Below are 18,708 nucleotides of genomic sequence, written 5' to 3' on the forward strand. Positions count from 1 at the left end.
TCAATTTGAAACGTATGTATTTTCATCACTGAATGAAGTCAAAGTCAAAGAAGTCCTCGCCTGACATCAAACACACACAAGTCCGCCAAGACTGGAAGAAAGACCCTTCACGCTTCCTGAAATCAGGTATGCCTAAACTGCACCCACCTATTCAAAAAAGCAAAACAAAACAAACCCCCCCCCCCCCCCTCCATTTTCAGGCGCTTACGTTTTGTGGCTCAGAGATGTGGTAGTAGGGGTAGTCATTGCTCAGCGGGGGCTGGCCGGCTACCGGCAGCTGTGCAGAAGGTGGGTTGTGAGCAAAGGCCATCAAGTGGTTGCTCTTCTGAAAGCCAGCGGCTGCTGAGGAGTGACAGGCTTTGGAGGACTCCTGCAGGTAGCCCTCCTGCTCAACCTTTCGGCGCATGGTGGAATTCCAGTGGTTCTTGATAGCATTATCAGTTCTGCAACAGAAATACATACGTTTGAGGAGTTTTAAAAACGAGCATTTCCAATTCAGACAGATTAATAGGCAGGAAACTATTGTTGGCATTTCTGTTTAAACCTTGAGCTGTTCTCTGACCTTCCTCCTGCCCCCACCTTTACAAATGCTACTCCCAACTTCTCAGGAAAAATGCTCAGTATAAAAGGTAGGGGAAAAGACAAATGGGCTATGGTTGTTTATGTACTTTTAAAAGCAATCTCTAAGCCTTATGTCCTCAAACTGTAAGAAATCAATAACCTCAGCTTCACCTCGTTCCCATGAGGTGAGGTGACAGCAAAGGCTAACACCTCTTTGAAGGAGTGCCAACATCACCTTCCTAAGTCTTAATATTACAGGGGAGTTTTATTGTATCTCATTGCTGGAAAGAAAGACTCTGGAGAACAGCTGTGAAAAGACTAACTTCCAAGCAACTTCCCAACTGGCCACCTACACCATGACAACATCTTGCTATACACGCAAATTCAGTGAACAAAGCTGTTGGGATTTTTCTTAGCTGCAGAAAAACTGGGATTCAAATTCTCACATACCCGAGTCAGAAAAAGCAAACTTATCAAGTCTGTGAGATTTTAAAAGCACGCTTAGAAACAGCTCCTCTATTTGAAAAACATCACCACCACACAGTATGTGTGATGTGTGGAAGCTACAAAAAAAACTTTCCAAGGGGTAATTCCTTTCTTGTTTTCTTCTAGAAGGTGAAAGCAGCCTAGGGAATGCCTGCTTAAAAGGCTATCATGACCTCAGGCATTATATATAGATCTTGAAGATGTTTCACCAAACAGCAGGAATAAAAATGGGAAGGGAAACCTCTCCCTTGCTGACATTATTTGCTTGATCACATTTTATGTTGAGTCACTTTTACTACAGAGCGAATAAGACACTGAACCTCTGAAATTCCAGGCAAGCTGTGCAATTTCAATGAGACAAGTATTTCCAGGACCAGAGTTTGAGGAATTCAGTTTCTCCTGTTTTATACATGGATTTTTAACAGGTCAAAAGCATCTGAATGATTCAGGAGCAATTACAAATGTTGAAGCAGCTTTCTCTTAAATCATTTTGAATAAACAGACTGGATTTGATGTTGAAGGTAAACCCTTAGCTGAACGTAAATTATGTTCCACCTGCAGAGCCTGATCCTTCCCTGCTAAATCAATTTAAATTTTGACAGTTATTGCAAGCACAAATACAATTGCACAGACATTTAGGAAACTGTTATGGTCTTGCTCTAGTTACCGGGGTTTTTTACCTATGGCAAATATTAAAAGCATTTAAAAATAGCGTACTGTTTCATGTGCTGACCAAACAGCACAGTTCCCCACTGAGAAAAACGCACATTGATGTCACTGGCTTTCCAGGTTTTGATTCCAAAATGTTTTGATTTATAAAGTGCAGCCTGAGGCAACTGAAACAGACTGTTCAGACCTGCAGCTTTTTCCTATTTAAGAGCTAAAGGTATATGTCATTACCGTCCAGGCAGCAACTTTGCAATTTCTGCCCATCTGTTTCCCAGCCTCTTGTGTGCCTGGTAAATAATTCTATCTTCCTCTTCTGTCCAGGAGGTTTTCTTCACTTCTGGATTCAAATGGTTGTGCCACCTCTCCCTGCACTGTTTTCCAATCCTTCCCTTCAAATGCTTAGCAATGACAGACCAGCGCTTTGGACCGTATTTCTGCACGAGTTCTATTACCTTCAAAGAAGGACATAAAAACTGCCTGTATTTAACGATGCATAGAAATTTTTCTGTGGTGGAGCAGTATTTTCAACAACATTTCTCAAAATTGCCACGGTAAAACTAACACACAATTAACATTCCCCACTTCCCATATATATTTTTACCCAAAAGGAAAAATCTGGTAATAGTCAAGGCATTTCTCGACTGCAATTCTACATTACAGTGCTGTAAAGCAACATTAATTAAAACTTAGAAAGCACTACACAAATACTAAGCATTGACACTGGTAAGATCAGTCTGCCTCTGGCCATATTACTGTTGAGACCCCCAAAGTCTCTAGGAGTTTTGCCCCAACACATGAAATCCACTAGCAAGGCATTAATCAGATGGAAAGGAAAACTGATTACCCTTTGATCCTCCTCTTTAGTCCACGGACCTTTAATAAGTTCTGGGTTTAGCACCTTCTGCCATCGGTGCTGGCACTGAACATCTGTCCGGTTCTAGTGAAATGTAAAACATGCAAAGCAGATCATTCTTTAGACAAGATGAATGTAGAGTGATAACGCTCTTATCTAGGCACGCTTGTTCCCGATGTGCTTCAGCTACGACTACTAAACAATATGGAGTGATATAGTAGGTCTAAGAAGAAGGTGCTCAACTATCACTTTGCTCACTAAACTAGGTAGTATGTCCATTGCTCCTGCAGTGATGACCGTATCACCAAAACTATGCAAACTGAATCTTCACCGTCTGGCATGATAGCTGTCATGCTTTCACATGCAGCATTTCTACAACAGCCAAAGTGTTCACAAAACAATTATCTTCTAAACCACGGTTACAATGCATCAAAGCTACTTTTTCTCTATGCTGAGACATTCCATTTCAGTGTCACACTGACCATCCACTGTGCAACACCCCCCAACCCCCATTTTTGCTTATTTGATTTTTTTCCAACCCCTTCTCAGAAATGAAAGGAAAATTAAGTTAAGGGTTTCCACAATATTCTAACTAAATTTCTGAGGTCTCCATCTGTGGAGGTTTTATATCTCCCGCAAAAATGTAACTATAAAGCAACCACTCCCCTTTCCCTTACTTGGAAACCTCTGATAAAGAGTTGTCACTAGAACTGGAAACAGAAACCAATATCCACCTACAGGAAGGAAATTGGCAATGACTTTCCAGTCTTCTGTGCCATTCTGCTCCACAAGCTTCTTCAGTTTCTCATCCTGAATCGTTAAAAAACCCAGACATAATTAGTATCGCAATATCTTATAATGCAAATGAAATACATTCAAAGAAAGTTGCCTCCTCCTAGCATTTTCTGCATCTATTTCTGCATCCTGAGTGTAAGGGGAGGTGGTCTGCAGTCTTCCCATATTTTTAATTGTCTAAATCAGGAGATTTTTCTACTCCTGTGGATTTTGGTAGGTTCTTCACCGTGCTGCAGGAGAAAGACTGACTTTTTCTGTGCTGTTCTTTAACTCGCTTATACATTCCTATTTTACTGCTCAAAGCAATGTAACTTATTCTTATACTGGATTTACAGGAGGGCATGGATGTTTAGATGCCAGGCATCAGAGTAACAATGAAATTCAGTAACACTCAGGCACCCAGCTGTCTGGGGACCTCTGAAAATCACAGCCTTAAGCTTTATATGTCTTGCAAGTAACAGGAGTTCCAGTAATTTGCTCATTGCCCATCCATGTACAACGAATGCACAGTAAAACTAATGGCTCCTTTTTGCTCCTGATCACTGGGAGGGAGTTTCGCATACTCACAATAGCAAGAAATTTGGCCCAGTATTTTTAATGATAAGGCCAGAAATATAGACCCTAAAGACAAAAGAAACCGATCTCATGTACTGGGAAAGATTGAGATAGTGTAAGACAAGCAAGAACTGCCCCAAGAGATAAGAGGAGGGGAGCAACCCTCCCCTTCCCCGATTAGTGCCTCCCAGTACGCTCCAGTTCATGTGACAGGAAAGTGGCCATTGGGCTCCACTGCCATCCCTGCCTCCCAGGCCACATCACAAACACATCCACCTCTGTAAGAGCAGACTATGATTTTAAAAAAAATTAAAAAATGCTTGCAAGAGGTGACCTGCCACTGTTTATATATCAATATACATTGTTAGAGAGGAGAAAGTCAAAACATAGCTTCAGAACTGTATTAATGTCTTTCACAATAAACTGAAACCAGTTAAATGGCCACAGGATATCCACCTGGCAAAGTAGTTTGATACCACAATTTACCCGGAAAGTCAGCACAAGGGTACTGTGACTAAAACGCATTCTGACCTTCAAAATCAAAATACATCTTGAATGCTCAATTTTGGTACTGCTGGATTTCTTTCTTCCAGCTTTTAATTTATTTCCACTCAGAATCATAATGCTGCAATTAAAGTGCAAATTGCAAACAGCAGAAAAGGACTGCAGCAGTTTCTGCCACAGTTGTTTGCTGCTGTGGGACACTGAACACACGTCAGTTCTCACATAGCAACCATTTTCAAACAAAAAGAGGCAGCAGTAGCAATCAAGCATTGCTGCAGGTGACTCTTAATCTGTTTCTGCAACAGGGATTACATGGAGACTCATATACCTGTCACATAAACCTTGGTGGACATAAGAAAATGCTGTTCATACATTTTATTTAAAAGAGAAGAACAATCCTCAAAGTTAAATAAAACACTGAATGCAGCTAAAGGGTCGAAAACTTTGTCCTCATTCATATACACGGGACTGTCACTCAGCTTAGTTTGCAGATAAGCAACTCAGAGGAGAACGTGATCCATGCTCTCTCCGTCTTTTTACACGCAGAAGATGAACGAACTTGGATTTACCTCTTCCCGGGTCCACCTGGTTTTTCCTAAGTGACGTTTTCCAGTCTTAGGAAGCAGACCATCGTAATCGTGATCATACATCTCAACATCTTCTTCGTCATCATCACTACTATATATACTGCAGAAGGAAACACAGCGAGACACAGAGTGCAACATGAGGACTTGAGCTACTTAATTGCAAAGCACAAAAAAACCCACTACAGTCCTTACAAAGGTTACACAGATAAAAGTTTTAAAACTTGCACAACAAGATTTTGTTCTGCATTCTGTTGTTCTAGTATTCTGAACTGGTTCTGCTGTTTTCGGTATCCACAGATACAAGCAAAGGGCTGGCAACCTTCGTATTACTGTGCATGTTTAGACCTGCTCTTACTGTTAGATCAGCGGTGAATTACACACTTGGCAACCTTTCAACCAATGAAGGTTTCAAATTAAAATACAATGTTTGGGACAATAAAGAGAACTAGAGGCTGTGTCCATTACACAAGTGCATGTTCAAAATCTTTAACTCGTGCCATACATTCTGAAAAGTATTAGCGTTTTTGTATGTTTAATAGAGCAGATAGTTGTATCATTCCCAAATAAAACAGATTCTGTATAAATGCAAAAAGTTAACCAATAACAACCTTGTTTGAGAATATGGTTATGGACCCTGTATGTGCAGGCAAAAATTTCTATAATTAAGCTAAGCCAGTAAGTGGTAGCATTAACATGCAATAAGCTCTAATATAAAATGGGCCTGGCATTTATGGGTCTGGACAGACAGGAGCTGAGGACAAGTATATCCTGCAGCCAACAAATGAATGACTGAACCCTTTTATACTCTCCGTTTCCCTAACTTAAGACTTTATTACCTCTACTCCATTTCTAAATACCTCATACTGTTTTTGAAATACTCTGCTACTCACCTAATTCATGACTAAGGGATTTCCCCAGAGGCAATCTATGGGTAAAAAGGACTCTATTACTCTTCTCACACACAGCACTTGCTCTACACAGTCAACTAAAACTAGAAGAGAGTGTTTGGCAAAAAAGAGCTGTCTTTCTGGTGGGCAGTATTTTATTTTCGACTTTTAAGATATGGGCAGCAGTTCTGACACTTCACCTAAGAGATGGTAACCACAAGTGCTAGAAAGGAGACAATGTCGTGCTACAAGACTGAAAACTGTGATCTATCTGATGGTATGGTATGCTGTGGTATGTTAAGGTATGACTAAGACATTAAAATACAGTTATTTTGTAATAAAATCATCACGCAGTGTTTACCCCGTTAACCTGTTTTCAGGAGATCACTTTTTAAATTAAGCTGCAGTGAAGCACCCAGACTGTTAGTCAAGACGCAAACACCTCCAAATTGCAAGCCGTTAAACATATATTCTTTTACAAGTACACTGGGCTAATCACACCGTACATCTTCAACCCTGCTTTCTGGCCCGTGGCATGTGCCATGAAAACTATGCTGCACGGAGGAAGTTTTCCACAGCCTGCCGTAGCGCGTGTGGCCTTCCCCGAGCCTCTGCCGGGTGGACCCTGCCTCACCCACCCAGCCCATCGCTGCCACCCTCGCCTCGCCCCCACGGTGCCATAGTCCTCCAGCCCGCCTGGCCCCACGCTTCACGCCCTACTCCCCGGCCCACGCAACCGTGCGGGGGAAGCGCCGACCGAAGCTCCCGCTCCGTGCGCCAAGGCGGGCGGGCGCGCACCCCTCGTCTGCAAGCTGGAGCCTCCCGGCCTCCAGCGGGACAGGACGCTCGAGCAAAGCTCGCACGCTCCAGCTCAGCACGCGCGAGCAAAGCTCAGCACGCGCGAGCAAAGCTCAGCACGCTCCAGCTGCTACGAGCGCGGCTCCTTCCCCTGCCGCCGCTCGCAGTAGATTCACTTTTCGAAGCGACACACGGAGACAGCTGTGCGACGGCCCATGTGCCAAAGGAAGTTTTGCGGCTCAACTTCCAAGTGTCATTTCGAAAATGAGTTTCGCAGGCAGTAAAAGCAGCAGGTACGCATCCATCGGTCACGCTTCCTGCGCGGCGACGTGTTGCGGGCGCGGCAGAGGAACGCCGCCCCGCAACGGCAGCAGGACACCAGCGGCCAACAGGTTAAAACGATTTAACTGCGGGTGCCGGTAATGTAACCGGTTTATTTAAATAACCGGGGCCTCGCTGGCACCGCAGAGCTGCGCAAAGCCCGCTGTATTACCTGCGCTCTCCAGCAGGAGAAAAGGGCCCCGGGATTCGGGACGCCCGGTAGCTCCTTCAGCCGACCGGGCCCTCCGCGCTGCTCTACAACTTTTTTACGATTTTGCACCCCCGGCCGCAGCCCCGAGGCCTCCCCCCGCCCCCAGCAGCACGGCGCGGCGCAGAGGCTTGCAGCCCCCCGCCCGCCCCGCTCCAGCGCTCCCCCGGCAGCGGCGCGGCGCTTTTCGTCCGGGCGACCGGCTTGTGCAACGGCGGAACGGGAGAAAAGCGGAGAGGGGAGAGAGAGAGAACGGAGGGGGCGGAGAGGAAATGACTCGCTGCTGCTGCTACCGTGATTGAAGGAATTCGGGCACCAGCCCCGCGGGGCAGAGCCCGCTCCCGCGGCAGAGCCCGCGCCCGCTCCCGCCGGGGCGGCCCCGCTCCCCGCCGCGCCCCGGGGGGCGGGCAGGCAGGCGGGCGAACCCCGCGCCGACGCGGCGGGGCTGGCGGCCGGGCCCGGGGCGGCGGAGCGCCGCGTCCCTGCGGGAGGCGCCCGCGAGGCAGGCGGCGGCGGCGGGTCCCTCTCTTTCGGGAGGGACGGGGCCGGGCGCTTCGCCGCCAGCCCCAGCGACGCCCCAGCTCCGACACTGAAAGCGCCGCCCGGCGCTCGCCAGCGGCCCGCGGCGCAAGCCCCTCGTCCTTCAGAAGAGCCCCCCCGAGCCCCCGGTCCCGCCGGCAGCCGGGCAGGGGCCGGCAGGGCTGCGACTCCCTCCTCTGTCGCAGCCCAGCCGAAGGGGAGGGGAAGAGGGGAGGATGCCGGGCTGCAAAGAGAAAGAGAAAAAAGCCTCCACGTGTCCGACCCGCCGTCCCCGGCTAATTAGACAACAACCCCGCTCCCCGCGCCCGCCCGGCGGCGGCGACGGCGGCAGGGACGCGGCCACGCGGCGCTGCCCCCCGGTCCCGTCCCGTCCCGTCCCGTCCCGTCCCGCCGCCCCCCGGGGCGCCGCCGCCCCCGGCCCCTGCCACGGCGCGGCGGGGATCGCCCCGGCCCGGGAGCGCGGCGGGCGGGCGGGCACGGGTGACAGCTCCGGCCGAGCGCCCCGTCGGAGCCGCAGCCCCCGCAGCCCCCGCAGCCCCCGCCCTGCGCTGCCGCATGTGCCGAGCGGCGTGTGCGGGGAAGCGCCGAGCCCCGCCGGGGCGCAAGTACCCCCGCGGGGGAGAGCCGCGCTCCGAGGGCAAAGGGGCCGCCAGCGCAGGAATAAATAAAAAAAAAAAAAAAAAAAAGACGAGGGAGGGAGCCCGGCCCCCGCGCCCGCCGCCCACCTGCCGTCCCACCCCGCCGGGAATGAATGAATGAATGGGACGGGACGCGCTACCCGCAGCCGCCGAGCCGGCCCGGCACCGTCCGGCCGCGCAGCTGCGGGGCGCGCAGCCCCGCCGGGCTCCGCGCCGGCCCCCGCGGGCAGCCAGCCCCGGCCCCGGCCCCCGCGGCGTCCGGCGGGCGTGGGGCGCGGCGCCCGGGCGCCCCGTCCGCGGCAGCTCTGCGGCGCGTCCCGCTCCCGCTGCCTGCCGCTCCCCCGGCGCCTCCGCGGGAGGGGTCGCGTCGCGCTGCGCTCGGGGGCCGGGGGCGGGGTAGCCCAGGTGCGCGGAGGACGCGGGGCTGCCCGCCGGGGCCGTCCGCCGGGCAAGCCCTTCTCCCGCCGCTGCCTCCCCTCTCGCCGGCGCCGCGCCCCGTCTGACAGGCGCGGAGCGGGGCCGGCCGCCCCCCGCCCGCAGGCAGCGGGTTACCTGTGCCGGGGTCTCCGGGCCATCCTCGCACCGGCCGCTGGGGGAGGAGGACGGGGGGAGCCCGCGCCCGCCGCCGCGCCCTGCTGCCGGGCTGCGCCCAGGCGCTCCGCCGCCGCGCACGGGAGTGCCGAGGAGCCGCGGGAGGAGGAGGAGGAAACAGGTTGAGATTAAAGAGTAAACTCTGTAAACAGAGATGCCATCAAACAAAGGGCCCTTGGACACTCCCCCTCCCGCCAAATCTGGCGCCCCTGCAGTGCGCAGGCGCCTGGCGCCGCGCGGCGGGCCCGTGCCGCGGCGGCGGGGCGCGGGGCGGGCGGACCGGGGCCGCGCGCCCGACGGGGCCCTCCCGCCCCGCCCCTCCCGGCCCCGCCCCGCCCCGCCGGGACCCCCCCGCGCCGGCGCCGCGGCCCCTCGACGGCGCGGCCGCAGCCCACCCCCTCCCCGCGGCGTGGGGCTTTCGTTTGGGGAGCCGTCGGGGTCCGGGGGGCAGCCCTCCCCCCCTCGGACGCGGCGGGTGGGCAGGGGGAGTCCCGCCGTGGGGCGGCGCGCCCCCCCCCCGGGGTCTCGGCGACCACCGCCGGGCCACGTAGGTGCCTCCCGCCGGCGGGGGGGGGCCCTTCGCGGGTGCACCTGCTCCGCTCCCTGCGTGGCCTGCGGGCTGCGGCCCTCGGGGGGGCGAGCAACACCACTACCCCCACCCCCCACCCCCGCGCTGGAGATGTAAACTAAAAGGGGCGGCGGGGGAAAACGGGGGGACTCCGGGGGGGCAGGGGCCGGGAGCTGCCCGGTGCCTGACTGCGGCTGCCGCACCGCGGGGGGATTTTTGCTATAGTTCCCCTTGCCGCTGCCAGGCGGTGGATGGTGCCTGCCGGCGGCGGCGCGGCGGGAGAGGCGGTGGGTGTCCGACGAGCTCCAGAGAACACGTTTTTTGATACAGAAATGAGTCAGGATGTGAAAAATGGCGAAACATGCAAAGTTCCCAGGCTGCGCTGCTGCTTGAAAAATCGGGGCTTTGCAGCGGTTTCGGCGCACTCGGCCTTTCCTCAAAGGGCCGCGGCTCATCAATGAGCCGCCGGCGGGGCGGGCCGGGCCGGGGCGGGGCCGCGGGGCCGCTCCCGAGCCCGCGGCGCCGCTCCCGGAGGGCCGGGGCGGGCCCGCTGCTCCCCCCCCCGCCCCCGCTCCCAGGCGGAGCGTCCCGCGCGGCCGGGGGCCGTGCGTGGGGCACAGCGCAGCCCCCGCCACCGCCCCGTCGGGTCTCTCCCGTAGGCTCCCCTTGTCCTGGGATGGGATTCACTGGCGGTGCGGGGATGGCCAGACAGCCGGGGCTGTGTGTCTGTCGTGTCCTCCCCGCCCCCCCGAGCTCCGGGGATGCATCGCTTCTTGGGATCACACCTTGTCCCAAAGTAGCTGGAGGGTGCACCTCATTCCTGCTTTGCCCCACCCACACCTCCGGCAGGAGCTGCCGTCCCTCCCGGCCTCCATTTGCCTACCTGTAAAATGGGTCTGCTGCGCTGGGGGACCAGCGTTAGTGCAAGGTGGAGGTGACATCTTCGCATTTTTGCAAAGCGTTTCCCAGCTAGGGAAGGGTGGGCTATAATGCCAATGGCAGTGGGGGAACTGGGAAAACAAAGGCTAAATTCAGCTCCGTCCTACACCCGGTCAACTTTCATAAGGTGCCTACTGGCATCAGCAGAGAACAAGGCTACTCAGATCCATCAGATTTTTGAGGTTTTTTTCTGGTAAAGATGTATTTGGGGAATGAAGGAAATCAGCAGGCCAGAGAAAATATGGGAAGACACCTCGGTGTCCGCACTGTAGCTAGCCACTGTTGCCGGGCGTCGGGGATGTTACATTTCCTTCCTTCGTAAAGGAAAGTAACTGATGCCCAATCAAAGCTGATAATAATCTACAAGAGTATAATTTGTGTGTGTGTGTGTGTCTGTAAAATGCTGCTTTCATTACCGGTAACGGGAATGATACTTCTACAGCTCTGTTAGGATCTAACCCTGAATCCTTTACAGAAAGTTATTGAAAAATAAGAGAGACTTCTGAATGCCACTCCGCCAGTGAGTATTGCTTAGGTACACATAGGAGGCCTGAAGCTGGGCCTGTAGTCAATGCAGCTGTAAGGCTGTGACAGGATTCACTGGGTCTGCTGTTAAGGGTAGGTACTACTTATTCTGTGACTGAAAATGTACATTTCACTGAAACAGTGTGGTCGTGTTGCCTATAGTTTCCCACAGAGGTACAAACAAAACTGTGCAAGGTTATCTCTTCCTGCTTCTGCGGGAAGCATGTTCCCGTGTAGATTTTTGCAAATATTTCAGTGTTAACCAAGACAAATCCAACATCTTCCCAATTTGGATGTAAATTTCCTGAATAAATGTGAAGAATGTCTATTATTGCTCTCAAGAGAACTGTTAATATGCACAATTTCTTCTGAAGGTTTTGTGTAAGGCTGCATTTCTTTTCCAGTGACTCTGAATAAATAGGTTTTTTCTTCCCAGATTGAACCCCCCCCTGCCTCCCATTTGGTTTATAAGAATACTTAAAATTGCAAATAAAATATATTTTTACCGGCTTCAAAATACAGAGGGAAATGACACCTCCGCTCCAGGTTTAAAGATCAGTCTTCCCCAAGTCTGCATATATAAACTCCACTAAAATCAGTAAGGTGTGTGCATACACTCCACTGGTGTTGCTTCATTCTTAATGTTCAAAATTTAGCTAAAAATGAGCCATGACTCTACTATTTTATTTTCTTTCCCAAGCATCTGTACGCTGAGGCAATTTGGGGTGTGAGGGTTCTTTATAATATATCCTTGTCAAAACTCTAAAGAAAAAGAAATCACCCTTCTGCATCTGAACTTAGAGATCATATGCCCTAGATGTGTGGTAGCAGACTTCTTACATTACCCTTCCAACTTCATTAATTAGTGATGTCTCTGAGCCTATTTATAGTAATTGCATCAACTGACAGCATAATTGTAAAGAGTGTAACTGCATGTTCTGGTGATCTTTTACTTACCCAAATTACAATAAAATTTAATAAAAGTAATTATATAAATGGTAAATATGCATTGAATTACCTGATTTCCTGCACCTCCACTGCAAACACAAACCTCAAAATGGAGCTAAAAGCATGTGAAGAAAGTTTCAAGGATCCTAGTTAAACAGCAAACCCAAGACATGTTGTCTTCATCCTTAATGTTTTCCTGTTGCGATCTGCCGTTTAGCTGGCGTGACTTGGACTGAGTGTTGCCAACGTTAGTTCTAACTAGGCATAACCAAATAGAAAAGGAATCGTAAAGGAAATTCACCTGGGAGAAGAGTAGTAGTAAGCCCAAACACTGGGATTTTCCAAATGGATAGGAGATGGTTGCATAAATTCTTTTTAGACTTTGGAAAATCCCAGCAGCAATCTCTACCTATGTGTTGTTCCTCCTTTTGCTGAGTTTGTCACAGAATCTGCAAGGAATACTGTGAAATCAGTGTCTAACTACTTACGTGGTCACACACACACATGTTTTTTTCCTATCACAAGTGTTATAAATAGCCTCCTATCTTTCCCTCCTGTCCAAAGGCATCTTAGAATGCCAAAGCATTTTTATAAATGCATGATAATGTGTGCTTTTTTGTTTACTTTCTGCATTTCTCTCAGCTTGTGCAGTGAAAAACAACAATCAACTTTCACTTTTTTAGTTTCACTTTTAGACTGTAGTTACTGTAAAGTTTCAAATGCAGTTGTGGTATTTTTATCATTGAAAATCAGATGTTTTTTGATATTTTGGCCAGAAATATTTTCAATAAATATTGTTAACACATTTGAAGCAAAATAGAAATGTATGTTTTCCTTTAATGTAGACTTCCTAACAAGTTCTTCATAAAAGAAGATAAGGAGGTTCATTAAAAACTCCGGGGAGACGGGCAGGAGACTGAGGCTTAATGCTGGTTGTATCACATACCAACTGACTTAGAGGCAGGTATTTAGCCAGATTCCCCTACCCTTGGATATAAATCATGTCCAACAACGTGCATCAACATTTTTGTTCCAGTAAAAGGTGTTGTGCGTGAGGGCCAGCCTGGTGGCTGCCCTGCTGCCTTCCTGAGAGGTACCTGCCTCAAAGGTGGCTGGACGTGTCGCCACCCAGATTTGCATGTGCCCCAGGACTCCGAGAACAGCAAACACGTAGGTGTGAGTGGCAACCACCTGCCCTACTGAAAATGGACATTGTGTGGACCTGGTTAGGGCCAAAAGAGGTAGCAAACTGCGGGCCAGCAGGAGATGTGGCTACCTCCACACCACCATACCCACCTTTTCTTGCAGCCAGGCTGAAAAGCCAGAGAAAGGGTAGTGAGCTGAGAGGAAACTGTTCCAGCAGCTGGAAACAAGATCCCCCCCAAGGCTATGCATCCATGTGCTTAGAGAAAGAAGGAGGTGCTCTGATGGCTCCTGCTCCAGCTGTGTAGATGGCATAGCCTAGATCTTCAGGTTTGCACATCTGGTTTTAGCACATGCAGTTCTAGAGCCCATTAGACCACTGTTACCCTGTGATTACACCAGAGCCCCTACAATGAAAATCTGCAGCATGTGATGCAGCGTGATCTGCAGTGTGTCTAGAATAAGACAGCAATGATTCAGACTTACCAGTTGCCTGCATTATTTCTTTTTGTTTATTTATTTTTGAAGTATAGTTGGCTTTAGCCCAGGTCTGGTAGCAATAAGAATCCAGCGATAAGGTTAGCCTGAATCAATTGAAATTTTATACAAAGGGGATTACCAACAGAATAAGAGATCTATTTCCTTTCTGGTGTAACATCTGGATTTTCCTGATGGCAAAATCTTGGATGATCCTGTTGGTTTAAAAGGTAAGGGAAAATCAAGAGGGACCCGTGCTGCTGCTGGGAGAAAACTTTAGGTTATAGCTATGTAATACAGAATGAAAAGAAGGGACATAACTCGATGAAATTACGATCTTGAGCGAGGGAGCAAAGGTAAACCTTACACTTTTCAGCAGAGGCTCTTTTTTGTGGTAAACCCTCTTTGTTTGTGTATGGCTTGGAAGGAGAGCAATGCCTGAGGCCTTCCAACTGCAAAAATAGCATACTATAGGAACTGAACATATGTTGTACAAAAGCTGTTATTTCATTTGTTCTGAAATGGCATGGTGTAGTAGGTGCAAAATGAGGCTTAGGGCGAGTGGCACCAGCGCCTTGGACACCAGCAGAACCACACGTCAAGTCGGCTGCCCAAGCGCAGTGGGCTTGGTGGTGCTCTTGGTGCAGTGCCCCCAGCGAAAACTAGCCCCTTTCCATGGAAAAACCTACATCATCACACAGAATGAATTAATTTCTTTTTTTCTTTTTAAAGCACAGTACCAAGGACAAGAAGCATTCGTTGCATATGCAGCTCCATCATTTTAACCTGTAGCAGGGCACTGACATTCAAAGCAATGGAAAATTAGCAATACGGTGGGGTATTGACATTGTATGTTATCAGCATACCTGGAGCAATACATTCTTTTCACCTACTCTCATCACACAGGAGTCTATGTGATTTCTTGCCTTTATTTTATTGCTAGCATCTAGTATTTCAAGGGCAATTGGGGTGTTTATTTATTTATTTAAAACACAATGTGATAAAAATATTAGACAAATTTGATTAATAACAGAGTAGAGGACAAATAAATGTAAACATGGGCAAATAAGTTTATTTTCTTAAGTGATTCATTTAAGCATACTAATATGTCAAGAAATAGCAATATGCCTTTCAAAATGATAAAGTAAACCCTATTCACAAAAGAAGTGATTTGCTCCATGTACATGGTTTACCTAGAAGGGTGTGGTTACTATAATGTATGCCTGGCTGGCAAGCAGGGAGGCTTTTGTTCTGTAGCTGCTTTTACAAGTGTCCTCTGACAGAGGAGCACCTTTGCACTGGTTTAACAGAGAATTCAGCCTGCTGCTTCTCTCCTATTTTTGCTTCTGTAAATGCAGACTGACCCGACTGATGCTTCTTGAGTTACTCTAGACATACCCAGCTGTATGTGAAAGCAGAGCTTAATCTATAAACCATGGTAGTGTAGTTGAGGGTAAACACGTGTAAATGAGTTTAGCCACTTGTGTGATGCAGAACATAGCAACCTCCCATAGACACCAACTGCTTATGTTTACCCTTTTTTCACCATCAAGCCACTGAGGAGGCCTGGTGCCCCCTTAGAGCAGTCCTTCTCCCCTCTTGTTTTATTGACTTTGATTGGAAGGAAATACATCTGATTTACACCAGTTTAAATAAAAGTGGGGACAGCCTGTTGTATTGTCAAGCCCATTGTCTATAAAATTCATTAGTTTCTGCTTGTACTGGAAGATCTGTGAAGGGGATGTGTCTCCTTATGTGGTCCTAAGTCACTGGTTGCAGTCTTTTCTTACAGGTTTCCTTTTATAGGTTAACCCATTATTAACCCCATCTTGTAGACTTGTCATGGACACTTACAATTCACACACAAACACCTATTTCCCACTTAGTCCATTACCATATTAAAATCCAATATTTTATAGGCTTATAACCTTCCCTCTCTCAAACTGTCTCCCAACGTGGGACTAACTGCATATTGTGAAGTGGAATCAAGCCCTCCTTTTTTCATTTTCCATCACACTTACCCTATTGCTGTGGTAGCCTAATGTAGGCTAGATGGTAAAGCTTTTCATTTCTCACTATATTTGTTTTACATCCTCAGGCCCTATGTCACTCCTTTCTGTATTAGTCAGTAGGAGGTGCCAAAAGATTGGCAAGAAAAGTAATTTTTTCAGGCCAAGACAGATTTATTCACCTCCATTTTATACCTTGCAACCCTTGTTACCCACTGCTGTTCAAGAGGTAGTCAAATTATGTTTGCAGTAAGGTTGTGTATACAAACAATGCTGTGCTCCTTCCTGTCTTCCTTGTGTCTGTGAGTGCTGCCATTTAATTCAATTAAGCTACCCCTACATCACATCATTAGTTTTGAAAGAAATTTGCTGGATCCTAACTAGAAGCAAGACTAAGTGGTTAAATAGGTGATTGCTATTGCTTAGACAACTCTGAAGCCATCACTATGTTATTACTGAGTATTTCTGTCCAACAGACGTTGTGTACCCTGTTTGAAAATGCATTCACCAAATGTTTTTCAGCAATAACTTTTCAAATTGCACGCAGCATTGCACATTGCATCTGTATTCATTTACATGCACTGGTGTTCCAGGGTTGGAAATGCTTTTGGGACCTGCAAAAATAGTTCCTGAGACACCTTGTAAATGTCAATTGACAACATTTGGAAACTCATGGTTTTAGAGTTCAACCAGATAGGGAAAGGATAGTCAAAAGTATTGAAAAGGCTTATGCTCAGCTTCCTGAGCAGAGGGCACTGCAGCAGTGGCTGGGTGCTTGGTTTTCTTCAGGGATTTGAGCCTGTATTGTGTTTACATGGCAACGTTAGCCTGACTATTAGCCTTGGTGGTTAATTATAAAAAGGAGTTGCTCCAGGGGACTGGTGACATAAGTGAGTAGAAAACCAGGTCTGTGGCCAGAGTGACTTGCTGACTGTGCTTGGCCTCAGGAGCTCTGCTGTGCAGGAACTACGAAGATAAATTGTGAAAATGAAAACAGCTTTAAAGACAGGTGTCAAAGTGGAATTTTCTGTGCTTTCCTTTACTTCTCCCTTTAGTGAAGGCTGGTGAGTTATATAGAAAATGATACTTGGAAGACTCTTTCATACATTTCTTATTTAGATACCCTGGTCTTTTGCTGTGTACTCTCTCACATGTGTAGAAGAAGCCATTAACTTTTGCATTCACACTTCCAGTGCTTTCATTATGTTCATTACTAATGATTGCACTTTCTGGACACGCTGGTGTTTGTATCCCTGTTCTTTAATGTTTTATTACTTCTGTTTTGTGCTTCCCATATGTTTCCGGGGAGAATTCCCTTCTTTCTTTTACTAGTCTTGTTTCTGCTTGCTCTTTCTGTGTATGCCAATTAATAATGAAGGCTGTGCCTGTGCTTCCCCTCCCTATGGCACAATGTGGTTTTCTGTAGCTCTCACTTTTTGTGAAAAGTAGGCCATCTACTGTTGCTTTCTAGTATGGATTACAGATTGCCCAGCAAATGGCCATATTATGCATACAGCTTCAAGGGTGGACTTCAGAAGTGCCTATTCTCCTGTTTATAGGCACTTCTTATTTTGCAGGCGTGTTGTGATGCAAAAGCCTCCATAGCAAACTGAAATCTTATTTATTTTTTTCCTTCTTTTGAATAGTAACCAATAGATTTGGGTCATGCATTCAGGTGCCATAAACTTACAGTTTTTCATTTTGTAAAATAGATAGTGTTCAGTGTTCAGGTTTGTTAATCTAAGAGTTTTCCCCAAATGGACATTTTTCATAGTTATACATCAAGCACCTTTCCCCTTTCTCATCCTCACTGAAGTTAGAAGGCAGGAGATGACCAGCTGATGATTTAGACAATTACTAGTGACAGTTTTTGTCAGTTTAGCACATTTTTGTTGTACGGTGGTTGTTGGTTTGTTTTTTGGGTTTTTTTTGCAGTGTGGTTATGAACAGAAAAGTGACTTTAAAAATTGAATCTTGGTAGTACACATATCTATTCTCCATATGTCTTCTGAGTCATATCTGGATAGTTTACTGATGAAAACAAGCTCTAGTGTTGTCAGCACTGTAAAACACAAAGAGCTGTGAAAAGGGAGCTGGCCCATCATCTGCCTGTTGTACCACCAGGTCAGCAGTTGGGTTCTGATTCCTCAGTTATTTTTGGAGATGCTACAGAAACTGAGCATTGAGAGTGCTTAACTTCTTGTCGGAGGTGAACTTGCTGTGGGGGCAGTTGTTTGGACTTCAGTTTGATGGGGATATTATTGGTAGATTAGAATCAGATGCAGCCAAAGACAGCTTTTCTGGTCTGTACTTTTAGGTCAAAGTTGGATATTTCTTCTTTTCCTTCCTGTGAAAACTGGCTGAGGGACTTGCCATGCAACTTTATTACTGGAAAAAAATTTCCTTTACTTAGTCACCTATTAGTCTTAAGTCTGTCATAAAATATTTACTACTTGGTTCATTAAGAATAAAGCATGACTATAATCATTTTATTATGCTCAGTTCATTTTTTGCTCACTTGCAATCATATATGATTTCTTAGTGCCTTGCCTCTCTTTTTCACATGGAACTTTCATTACAATTTTTTATTCCAGATTTAGGTAAATTGCAATTTTCAGGGATATTCCCTTTTCTCAATTAGAAACACAGGTATGATCACAGTTCCTCGGAGGAGTGATTTTTTAAAACACACCTACTTTACAAAAGCAAAATTAGAAAATAATTCCATCTTCTTGAGTATCTGACTCTTTAAATTGGTCACTAATGGAGAGGTAGTCTTGCACAGGGTGTGATTGCTGTGCAAAAGAAGAGGGAAAAGAAAGTAGGTAGAAGTAACTTTAGTAGCTCCAAGAATGATAAAATAAGGTGGATCCTTAGTGCTTTGTGGGTAGAAATATAAGACAAGTAGAGGCAATTCACTTTTCTTAAACAAGACAATTAGGGAACCAGCTAGATTGCTGGGGGCTGCATATAAATAAGTAAAGCATCCATCCTTACGGATCTGTCACTTGTCAGATGTTGTTTTAATTTGATGAGGAGGCCAATATCTGCTTATACCCCCACTCTCTGCCCAAAAGTAACTGGAGAGCAGGACTCAACTCTTAGG

General features: G+C 47.7%; 1 protein-coding gene across 9 annotated transcripts in view; it reads right to left on the bottom strand.

Annotated features, from left to right (window-relative positions):
* MYB (MYB proto-oncogene, transcription factor) overlaps positions 1–8,992 on the bottom strand; it is a 28,895-nt gene extending 19,903 nt beyond the window's left edge. For 8 of the 9 annotated variants that reach the window (XM_075707132.1, XM_075707129.1, XM_075707128.1 and 5 more), the window contains exons 1-6: positions 8,955–8,977; positions 4,993–5,110; positions 3,308–3,379; positions 2,561–2,653; positions 1,948–2,168; positions 209–443 (exon numbers count right to left, since the gene is read on the bottom strand). In XM_075707132.1, coding sequence (XP_075563247.1) covers positions 209–443; positions 1,948–2,168; positions 2,561–2,653; positions 3,308–3,379; positions 4,993–5,110; positions 8,955–8,977 — 762 coding nt within the window. Of the gene's footprint in view, positions 1–208; positions 444–1,947; positions 2,169–2,560; positions 2,654–3,307; positions 3,380–4,992; positions 5,111–8,954 lie in introns of all 9 variants that reach the window. The other variant, XM_075707134.1, reaches the window with a different exon arrangement.
* Positions 8,993–18,708: the final 9,716 nt, after the last annotated feature.

The sequence above is a fragment of the Pelecanus crispus genome, chromosome 3 (genome assembly GCF_030463565.1).
Source record: "Pelecanus crispus isolate bPelCri1 chromosome 3, bPelCri1.pri, whole genome shotgun sequence".
Taxonomy (NCBI): domain Eukaryota; kingdom Metazoa; phylum Chordata; class Aves; order Pelecaniformes; family Pelecanidae; genus Pelecanus; species Pelecanus crispus.